General features: G+C 39.9%; 1 protein-coding gene across 1 annotated transcript; it reads left to right on the plus strand.

Moving 5' to 3' along the window:
• The first annotated feature begins 1,916 nt into the window (after nt 1-1,916).
• cox7a2l (cytochrome c oxidase subunit 7A2 like) lies at nt 1,917-10,428 on the plus strand. Its single transcript, XM_072267051.1, has 3 exons — nt 1,917-2,072; nt 6,696-6,830; nt 9,682-10,428. Exons 1-3 carry the CDS (start codon nt 2,001-2,003, stop codon nt 9,823-9,825), a joined length of 351 nt encoding a protein of 116 aa, XP_072123152.1. The 5' UTR covers nt 1,917-2,000; the 3' UTR covers nt 9,826-10,428.
• Nucleotides 10,429-11,387: the final 959 nt, after the last annotated feature.

Consider the following 11,387-nt stretch of genomic DNA (forward strand, 5'->3'; position numbering starts at 1 on the left):
AGAGCTGGGCTAAGCAGTTGCAGATGGGAGTTCAATCCAGAAAAGTGTGAAGTGATACATTTTGGAAGCTCGAACCTAAAGGCAGAGTAGAAGGTTAATGGTAGGATTCTTAGCAGTGTGGAAAATCAGAAGGATCTTGGATCCAAGGCCACAGATTCCTCATAGTTGCTGTACAAATTGATAGGGTGGTTCAGAAGGTGTCTGGTGTGTTTGCCTTTATTAGTCAGGGGACTGAGTTCAAAAGCAGCAAAATACAGTAATACTGCAGCTCTATAAAACTGTGGTTGGACCACACATGGAGTGTTGTGTTTAGTTCTGGTCGGTTCATTATAGCAAGGATGTGGAAGAATTAGAGAGGGCCCAGAGGCAATGCTGCTTGGATTTGAAAACATGACTTATTTATAAGCCAGGACTTTTCTCTTTGGAGTGAAGGAGGATGAGTGGTGACTCGGTAGAGGTGTATAAGATTATAAGAGGCATGGTAGAGTGCAGAGCCAGCACACTTTTTCCCTGAGAGTGACAATGGCTAATACATGAGGACCCCCATTTAGGGCGAGTAGAGTAAGATTTTGGGGAGATGTCAGAGGCAGGTGTTTTTTTTTTTTTACAGGGAGTAGTTAAGTGCCTGGAATGCACTGCCGGGGTTGGTGGTTGAGACTGATACACTGGGGGTATTTAAGTGACTCTTAGATAAGCACATGGATGTAAGAAAAATGGAAGATTATTTACTGTGTAGGAGAGAAAAGTTAGATTGATCACTGAGTAGATTTATATTGGTTGACACAACACTGTGGTCTGAAGGACCCCTTCTGTGTTGTACTATACTGTTGTTTATTAGGTTATCTAGAACACTTGCCCAAAACAGCCTGATTCTTGTAATTATCCCTCAGTGGTTGGACAATCCCAAATGCAGGTGAAATGGCAAGAGCTTTTGCCACACATAATCCTAATTATACTAATCACCGAGGATTCCAGCCATTCAAAGATTCATCCACTAAAATATTCAGATCTCATCCAGGAACAATTGAGAACATAACTTCCTTCACCCTGAACTGTGATATCCCCTCTACAATAGTTGAGAGAGCCCTGGAGTCCATTTCATCCATTTTCCAGAACTCATCTTCCCTCCTACCCCACCCAGCTTCCTGGTCAAAGCAACGACTCACTTTCCCTGGCCAATAAGATTTGATCAACAGACATCTTCCCCACCTTTTATCACTTCAAAGGGATTGTTCCCTTGGCTCTTCTATGTTCTGTCTGTGCACACGGGAGCTTCTAGACTCAATATACAATTTAACAACTTCAGGAAAAATTAGCTTTCTGTGTATCATAATGTCACATATTTGGGATTTTAGCCCAGCCATTTTCTCTTAACATACCTCGACCTATTTATACCCCTGTATTTCACAACATTTTATACTCGTTTTGTATTTTGCATTTTGCCTCTGTAGCTGTCTTATTAACCACCCACCAGACAACCTCTCTAACTTATCCCCATAGCAACTCTAGCCAGAACGTTTAACAGACATTCCTTCTGACCCAGCGACACAGTAAAAGAAATCCCTTCCTCCCACAAATGCTGCTCGACCTGCTGAGTTTTTCCAGCAGACTATCCGATACAGTATTCCTCTTGTCCTGCACATCTCTTCCCCAGCTCCTCTGCAACTTGAAAGAAGCTTTTCTCCCTTTCGCAGTTCTGGAGAAGCGTTTTCAATCACAGATGCACCCTGACCTGTTGATAATTTTCAGCATTTTCTTTCTGAATTCCCGAGCACAGCATGCACATCAATTTGCATCTTACTGAATTCTTTTTGAAAACAAACGGTTACAGAGACACTATTCCCTTGTAGAGCTTCATTCATCTATTTTTCAAAGCAGGGACATGCAGGCAGCTCGGAGAGGGCGCGGGTGACGTCAGGGACCCGGAAGGCCCGGCCTGAGGCCTTCGCTGTGCAGCCGGGAGCCAGATTGGGAAGGTGGCTGTGAGTGAGTGGCGGGCCATGTTCTACAGGTTTGATGGGTTCACGCAGAGGCTGAGCGGCGCTGCCGGTCCGGCCGCCTACTGCCCACAGGTAGGAGTCTTATTGTTTGGGAGCTTGGGTAGATTGGTGCCCGGTTTGACCTTGTCCCGCCGGTTACCGGCGTCTAACAACGTCTGCCAGGGGCGGATGCCCTCAGTCTACCCTTCGCTGACACAAATGGGAGGGTCACCCTTTCAGTCAGATCCTAAACTGAGCCCCCGAGCTCCCAGGCAGGTGAAACGATCTTACAGCTTGTCGCGGCTGTGGGACTCTATGTGAAACAGCTGTGGCGTTACAATATCACGTTGACCTTCATAAGACTGCAACTGCTTGCCGATAAATGCTTATAAAATGTGGGAGGCAGAGAGGTAGCCGGTATCTTTTATCTCCCTCGGGGTTGAATTGTCTAATTCAGTGGATTCCGGTTAATTGGATTCTAGTATATTTTGACCCTTTTAAGTGGCTGCCCCAATTAGCTGAACTTTTATGGGAATAGTTAAAAAGATGTAGTACTATAAAACTGCATTAGCTCTTAATACTTATTGATGGAGGAAAGTACCTGCTTCGTGTTTTTTTGATGTAAATGAAGAAATTCAGCGCAGGCACCTAGTGCAGATAATGTTCTGCCTTCATAAAATGCTTATGACAAATGCGTTGTCCATATCTTCATTTTAATTGTAACATTCAAGATGATTATTGATACTTTCAAAATCTTCATAGTTCTCTTATTTTGTTGATGTAATGAAATAGTTTAATTTTCACTCCCACAAAATGCTGTAGGAACTCTGCAGGCCAGGCAGCATCTGTGGAAAAGAGTACAATCGACATTTCAGGCCAAGACCCTTTATGTGTAGCTTGGATTTCCAGCATCTGAAGAGTTTCTCTTGTTTTGTCATTTTCTGCAAGCCTGCATGCTTGAAATCGCAGCGAGCAAAACAGTTCTGAATTGTCTTACTACTTAATTCGCACCAACTATCAGTGACAAAAATCGCTGCTTTTTGAAGACAAACATGCAGCTGATACCATTTTTTAAAAAATGCTTAAAAATAGTGAAGTGTAACCGCCACAGAAGCGCACATGGTTGGTGCTGGTTAGAAACTGTTCGGCAACAGTGTCCTCTGCAAATTAAGTGGTACAGTGTCTCAAATAAATGAAGGAAATCCTGGCTATTTTCTTGTTCGTTTTTTATTCTATAACAGTTGTCCCAAATAAATGACTGCCCAGATTAACGGAAGGTCCAGTTAACTGAAATCTACTGTACATTTAAGGTGAGGGGGGTATGCAACAAACTCATCCATAAGGCCAGTGATGTTATGGGGATGGAACTGGACACTCTGACGGTGGTGTCTGAAAAGAGGATGCTGTCTAAGTTGCATGCCATCTTGGTCAATGTTTCCCATCCTCTACATAATGTACTGGGTGGGCACAGGAGTACATTCAGCCAGAGACTCATTCCACCAAGATGCAGCACAGAATTCTTGCCTGTGGCCATCAAACTTTACAACTCCTCCCTTGGAGGGTCAGACACCCTGAGCCTATAGGCTGGTCCTGGATTTATTTCATAATTTACTGGCATAATTTACATATTACTATTTAACTATTTATGGTTCTATTACTATTTATTATTTATGGTGCAACTGTAACAAAAACCAATTTCCCCCGGGATCAATGAAGTATGACTATGACTTAAAGGACAAGTGGAGGGGGGGCGGTGGCAAGTATTTATTTACTCAGAGTGGTGGGTGCCTGGAATATACTGCCAAGTTTGGTAGCGGGGGCAAATATGCCTGAGGCATTTAAAAGGATCTTAGGCATTTGAATGTCCAGTAAGTGGAAGGTAGAAACGATTAGTTACAAGTTTAATTAGTTTGGCACAACATCCTGTTCCTGTGCTGCATTATTTTATATTCAATAATTGCGTAACTTTCAGTTCTTTGGCCAATGCAGCAGCCCCTGCATGCAGCAAGATTCTAATGTCATTTCCAGTTCGCAAGTGTAAAGTTGTTACTCCTTTAACAAAATTAATTGTTACGCCAAATCCAATGTAGCATATAAAAAGCACACTAACATAAAGAACACAGTAAGAAAAAATAATTATAAATACATAAATTGATTATATGTACATAAAGTGATGCTACATACTTTAGTCTGTTCATAAAGTGACTGACAGGAAGTGATAAAGTAGCTGGTTTGGGGTATGGAGAGTGAATTAGTGGGTAAAGGTGTTGATCAGCCTTATGGCTTGGGGTCAGTAACTGTTTTTGAGTCTGGTGGTTCAGGTGTGGATGCTGTGTGTTCTTCCCTGATGGGAGTGGGATAAAAACAGTCTATGAGTAGTGTGGGTGCGATCCTTCATGATATTACAGGCCTTTTTTCCTGCACTTTTTTGTATATACGTCCTTGCTAGGGGGTAGCCTGCTGTGATGCTTTGGGCAGTTTTAACTACACGTTGTAAAGCTTTTCTCTCTGCTGCAGTGCAGTTTCTGTACCATGCAATGATGTAGCATGTTGGGATGCACTTGACTATGTATCTGTAAAAGGTCATGAGTTTGGTGTGCATAGTCTAGCTCTTTTCAGCCTCCTCAGAAAGTAGAGGCATTGGTGAGCTTTCTTGATTGCGTAGGATATGTTCTGAGACCATGAGAGGTTGTGTGATATGTGCTCTCCCAGGAGTCTGAAACTGCTTGCAGTTTCCACTGCTGTGCTGCCAATGTAAAAAGGGGTGTTAATGGTACAAGTTCTCCTGAAGTTGATAAACATCTCCTTTGTCTTGTTGACATTGAAGAAGAGGTTACCTTTGCCTGCAATCAGGCCTCAAGCTCTGCCATCTCTCTGTAGGCTGTCTCACCGTTGTTGGTGTTGAGCCCCACCACTGTCGTGTCATTTGTGAACTTGATGATGTGATCCAGCAAGATCTGGACAGCAGTTTTTTTAGAGGATGAACAAGTGAAAAGGAACATGTACATCAAAATGTACTAAGAAACAACCATTGGTAACGTAAGAGAGTTTAACCACTGACTGTTGACATTCAGTGGTGTTACTAATGCCATGCCTAAAGCCATCATATCTAAGGGATGAGTGGGTCACCACTGACTAGAAACTAAATGAACCTTTCAGATAAATACAGTGACCAAGGTCAGATTCTGGGTGTCCTATGAGAAGAGATTTGTTTCTTGATGCCCCATTATCTTTCAACAACTACAAGGGACAGATTAGGAAGGTGATAGAATACTCTCCATTTGCTTGGGTGAATTCCGTCCCAACATCACCAGAAGCTCGACTCTATACATAACAAACCAGCTTATTTATTTAGGCACTCTATCGAACATCTTAAATGTTAAAAGTTGGCACAACCTCATGGGCTGAAGGGCCTGTACTGTTCCAAGCTCTTGTCCGTCTCTGTTTTAAATGATTGCTGCCTAATCTTATAGCCATGTTCCTTGTTCAAAATTCTCTCACCAGTGGATGGAAATATCTCGAGATCAACTCCACAATGAAATCATCACTCATTCTTTTACATTCTGAAGAACATAAATTTGATTTCTTTAGTTGCTAAAGATCAGAAAACTCTTTCATCCCAGTAATTAGCGTAGTTAATTCATCTTTCATCCCAGTGCTAATATATCTTTTCTTAAATAAAGGACCAAGATTGTGCATGTACTTCAGGTGTGGCCTTGCCAGTATCTCGTACTATTGTTTATTTCTCTTGCTTATTTCTCAACTCCAATCTGCTTGCAATATGCCATTTGCCTCACAGATTAGATGCTGCACATGCCCAGCTGTTTGTGATTTATATAGAAGAGCAGTTGGATCCCTCTATACTTTGCTCATTTGCAGCCTTTCTTCATTTAGATAAGCCTGTCTTTAGATTCATCTGACTGCAGTCCCTAATTTCACACTTCCACACCTCCAGCTTTCCAAAAGGTCATTGGTTCACTGACATTTCAATGGCAATAGGTCTTGGCAATGATGACACACCTTGAAAAACGAATAAATAAAAATAATTGAATTTTTTTAAGAATCCAAAATGCATGACTTTTGATTTAAGCTGTGGAACTGAATGGTTTCCTTGTGACTTTTTTTGTCCACTGCTGAGGTAGCAGTTATCAGTTCTTTTATTTTAAAGTGTTATGTGCATCTCAACAGTATTGGAAACTTAAGATGAATCAACTTTACAACACATTGTCCTTTTTGGATACTGATATACTCCCAACGCTTCAGTGGTTTACTTGTACAAATGGCAACCATTAATGTTCAAGTCTTAAATCAAGATTTATACATTTTGCATGAAGACTTTAAATTTAATTTTGTATAACAGCACTAAATATATTCCTATGGTATTTTGCTACTGGAACATTCCTGTATTAACAGCTTTTAATGTTTCTAAGTTACGTGTATTGAAGGTAATGATGACATCGATACACTGAAGCATTGTGATTCTGATTCTTGTATTACGGATGGTTGAAGTTTAATGTCTTTTCTAAGCAAGAATATGCTTGACGTGAGGGACTGCAACAAATGGCTCAATTCTTTTGCTAAAATGATCCCATGTAAAGATTATTTCCCCTTGGATCGCAATAAGTACAATGTCCATGATGTACTCCTATTACTCATGAACAAAATAAATTTTATCTGTAATTATCTCATTTTTCTTTTGTTTAATCATACCTGCAGGGTCTGAAGCCTCTGGTTTCCACAGAATCTTCTACTGTGGTATTTGCCATGCCAACAAATGTCGTATCAGAATCAGGGGAAGGAGTCCAATTTCTGGGACAAAATAAAGTGCCTGATTTCCAGAAACTTTTTCAGGTAAAACACTCATGGTTGAATTCATTTTTGTTTTCTTTAGTTGCTATCTTAATGCATTTTTAAGGGATTCAAAGTATTTTGTAAATGAGAAAGTAGTGGTCTTGGATTTTGCAATGTGATAACATTTGTGAAATTAAAGCTACAGTTGTGTTGGATAATTAATTGTGTGTCGCTCTGGGGAAAAAAATAAGAATGTCCTTTTATTCTAAGAATCCTTATGTGCCAGATGTGTCAAGTATTTCATAAATCTTCAGATTTGGTCTGGTGATTTGAATTGTTCTTGTACTTTATCAAATTTTCATTGTGCTGTAAAACACTCTTTACCATTTATTCTGTTGTGTCTTGACTACACCTTCTGTGATTTCTCTGTCGTTTCTTTTTGTGGAGACCAGAACAGTTCATTGTAGTCTTTATGGCCTAAAAAAGGTTCTACATGAGTTCTATATTTTCTATCTTTTAATTTCTATCTGTCTAGAAATAACCATTATTCCCCTTTTTATGACATCAATTTGTTGTACTGATTTTGTGTTGAGTCACAGAAAACAGAACAGATAACCATTTGGACCATTGTCTCCTTGTGCTCTTTTGTGGAATAATTACATAGGCACACCCCTTATATTTCTTACATCTGTTGAATTTTTCTTTCAATTATTTTGCCAGTTACCCTTGAAGGATACTGTTGCATCTGTTTCCACTTCCATTATCAGACAATACATTCAAAAATCTAACTACTTGGAGTTTATCAAAAAGTTTCTAGGTTGTTTGGCAAATTAAATCTATCACCTTTGAATTCTCTTTGCCCCTGAACTTGTTCTCTTTATTATCTGAATTATGATTTCAAACTGTAATGATACTCCAAAGACATCTTTCCTCCTCACAAATGGTTGGTTTAAACTTTCTGCCAAAATAGACTACTTGGCATTGTTCTTTAAAAGTATTTGTGCCTTCCTGAATTTTGAATATACTGAACACTGATGTCTGTAGGCAGTGAAATTGGAAGAATGCAGCTGACAGCACCAGTGTTGCCTCCTACATGCATGCAGAACTCTCCAGTTTCATCACCCGCACCATCAGCTTAGACCTTGCACTTTAATACACAGGACCATCCCTAAATGCATCTTCCTTTTCTGGATCATGCCCTCTTCATCCCAGGAGACAGGCAGTCTTCCATAAAACCGCTGAATCCCATAGCTGCCTTGACTATAGCTTCTCTCACCCTGCCTCCTGTAAGGATTCAGTTCCATTTTCTCAATTGCTTTGTTCCACCGTGTCTGTTCTCACGGTGAGACCTTCATTCTCAAAAGCTTTTGAAATGTCCTCCATTTGCAATCTTTCCGGTTACACTTAAGGCTTGATGCGGTATCTCTTGCCTCCACAGATTGCATTTACTCATTGAGTTCTTCCAACTTTGTGTTTATTGAATACAGCTGAGGATTTAACAAAATTGAATTGACTTGCATCAGGGTATTCATCATAAGGTCATAAAATCATCTAAAGGTGAAAACAGTTTGAGGTACATCAATCAAGTAAATGAAATGGTTATACACCAATTAGAAATATATGGTCATGATCAAATGCTTTTTAACATCTCAAGCACAAGAAAACCTGTAGATGCTGGAAGTCCAAAGCAATACACACAAAATGTTGGAGGAATTCAGCAGGCCAGGCAGCGTCCATGGAAAAGAGTACACAGTTGATGTTTCAAGCTGAGATCCTTCTTCAGGACTGGAAAGCAAGGTGGCAGGTGATAGGTGAAACCAAGAGATGCGGAGGGGGTGAAGTAAAGAGCTGGGAAATTGGTGAAAGAGATAAGGTGCTGGAAAAGGGGAATCTGATAGGAGAGGACAGAAGACCATGGAAGAAAGTGAAGGGGGAGGGGCACTAGAGGGAGATGATGGGCTGGTGAGGTGAGAGAGGAAAACAGGAATGGGTAATGGTAAAGGGGGGGCAGTTACTGGAAGTTCAAGAAATTGATGTTCATGCCAACAGGTTGGAGGCTACCCAGATGGAATTTAAGGTGTAGGTGTTGCTGAGTGTGGCCTCGTCGCAGCAGTAGAGGAGGCCTTGGACTGACATGTTGGAATGGGAATGGGAGGTAGAATTGAAATGCGTGGCCAGTGGGAGACACGATTTTTTTTTTCTGGCAGATGGAGTGTAAGTGCTCGGTGAAGCAGTCTCGCAGTCTACGTTGGGTCTCACCGATATACAGGAGGCCACACCAGGAGCAGTTCCCCAATCAACTCGCAGATGAAGTGTCATCTCACCTGGAAGGACTGTTTAGAACCCTGATTGGTAGTGAGGGAGGAGCTGTAGGGCAGATGTGGCACTGTTCCGCTTGCAAGGATTGGTACAAGGAGGGAGCTCAGTGGATAGGGATGAGTGGGCAAGGGAGTTGCATAAAGAGCAATCCCTGTGGAAAGTTGGAAGGGGGAGGGAAAGATCTGCTTGGTGGGGGGATCCCGTAGGAGAGCCATCTTAAACATCTTTTGCATTATATATTACTGAGGCAGTAAGACTTGTGATTGACAATCTTTACTTGACTCCTAATTAGGCACATCTGTCATACCCAGAAATTCAGTTCATTTTTCTGTAGGTCTTTTTTAATTGTTCATACTATCTAAAAAGTGTTTATTTAAAAATAATTTCTCAGTTCTCCATTAATATTTAAATACAATGCATTGTTTTGTAGTGTCTACATGTAGAAGTTGATGGCATTGTCACTGATATATTGAATGTATCATTTTGGACATTAGTTTTGAAGGGTACACATTTTCTATGAATAAGATTATGTTACTAATTTATGCACACTTAATCCTGTTAACTTAAAGCTATTATAACTTTTACTCTGCAGAAGTCTGATGGTGTGCCTGTACATCTGAAGAGAGGAGTTCCCGATCGACTATTATACAGGACTACAATGGCATTGACAATTGGAGGGGCCGTTTACTGTTTGGTAGCACTGTTTCTGGCAGCTCAACCCAAAAAGCAGCATTGAACTGACTCTGTTAATGTGACTGGTGCTTCTGAAATCCTCAAGATATGGACCGGCATACAACGCTTTGCACTTCCATTTGCTATTTTCAAGGTTTTCTTTCCTGCTGCACCACTTTCTCTGATACTTACTCAGTAGTGATTTCCCTGCAGCTCATTTCAGTCAATTTTGTTCTTTGATTATTATCGAGGATTCCAAATCTCAGAATCTTACTTGATCATGATAAAAACAAATGTAATGATCAGGTTAATTAGAATTTTTTTCCATTGAATCATGGAAAGTGTTCAGGAAGATAATGTTTGAATTTAAGTAGATGAATAAAATGTGATGGCACTTTACATGGAATGTGATGGTAGTTGTGGTGGAATATGAATAAGTGTCTTTTCACTTAAAAGACAAAAGGACTTTTGTATCTGTCATGTCCAACAGGAATGCTCATGTTCACTATCATAATTATGAGATCTTATGTACATCTTCATGCTGTCTCAAACATGTGCACAGGCAGTTGTAGAATTTGTGTTTAAATACAAAGTAATGTTCATCTGGAAACTTGTGATAGTTCAATAAATTCAAATGACCACTGATAACAATCTCATACTTGTCTAAAATACATTATCAAATTGGAATTTTGTTCTTATTTCTGCAATCTTGGTTGCCATCATTTTTGTTTTTGTTTTATTAGAGTTGAAGCACAATAAAAGGCTCTTATGGCTCAATGAACCTGCGGTGCACAATTACACCCATGTGACCAATTAACCTGTTAATCTGTGCATCTCTGGAATGTAGGAGGAAACCAGAGCATATGGAGGAAACCCACGTGTCATGGGGAGATTGTACAAATTCCTTACAGACGGTGGTGGGAATTGAGCCCGGGTTGCTGGTGTTTTAATACTGTAACCACTACACTACTGTGCTGCCCTTTTTCTAGCTACTGAAATGTATCAATGCCATTGTCACCTCCAACTTTTCACCAGTACTCTTCACTGCATTGGCATTTATTTATTATCCCCTTATCACCATTAGTTACTCAATTTCCAATTAATTAATCTCCAACTTTTTTTTATTTTGAGCAGTATAGCAGTAAAATTTGTGGTAAAGTATACAGTATTTTCCTGTAGATCCTGCCCTTGGTATGGCTGGTGTGCTCAACTATACATTGTTAGTGTTTTTTTTCTATTTACTATTGTTATGTAGACAATTCAATTAATAGAGAGGTGATTATTCCTTAATGTCAACCAATAATTTGGGTTGTGTCTGAATGGAGGAAAAATACAGTATTATAGAAAATGCCCTTATTCAAAAAGAACGGTTAATCGGACTTAAATGCTCATTTGATAGTGCAACGTGGTAAAGTAATTGTCATTGATCTTTAATCTAACGACAGTAATACAAAGTGACTAAGACGTTGACTGAGAACTTAATTTATTGGTTCTGTGTAAAATCATGGAATTGGATTTTAATATAAATGATATTCGTGACCAACAGAATGAATTATCAGTGTAATAGGTGATCTTGAATTGAGATGTACCCAGATTCATGTTGTTATTGTGTCTCAATTTTCTGTG

The sequence above is a fragment of the Mobula birostris genome, chromosome 8, assembly GCF_030028105.1.
Source record: "Mobula birostris isolate sMobBir1 chromosome 8, sMobBir1.hap1, whole genome shotgun sequence".
NCBI classification, from domain to species: Eukaryota; Metazoa; Chordata; class Chondrichthyes; order Myliobatiformes; family Myliobatidae; genus Mobula; species Mobula birostris.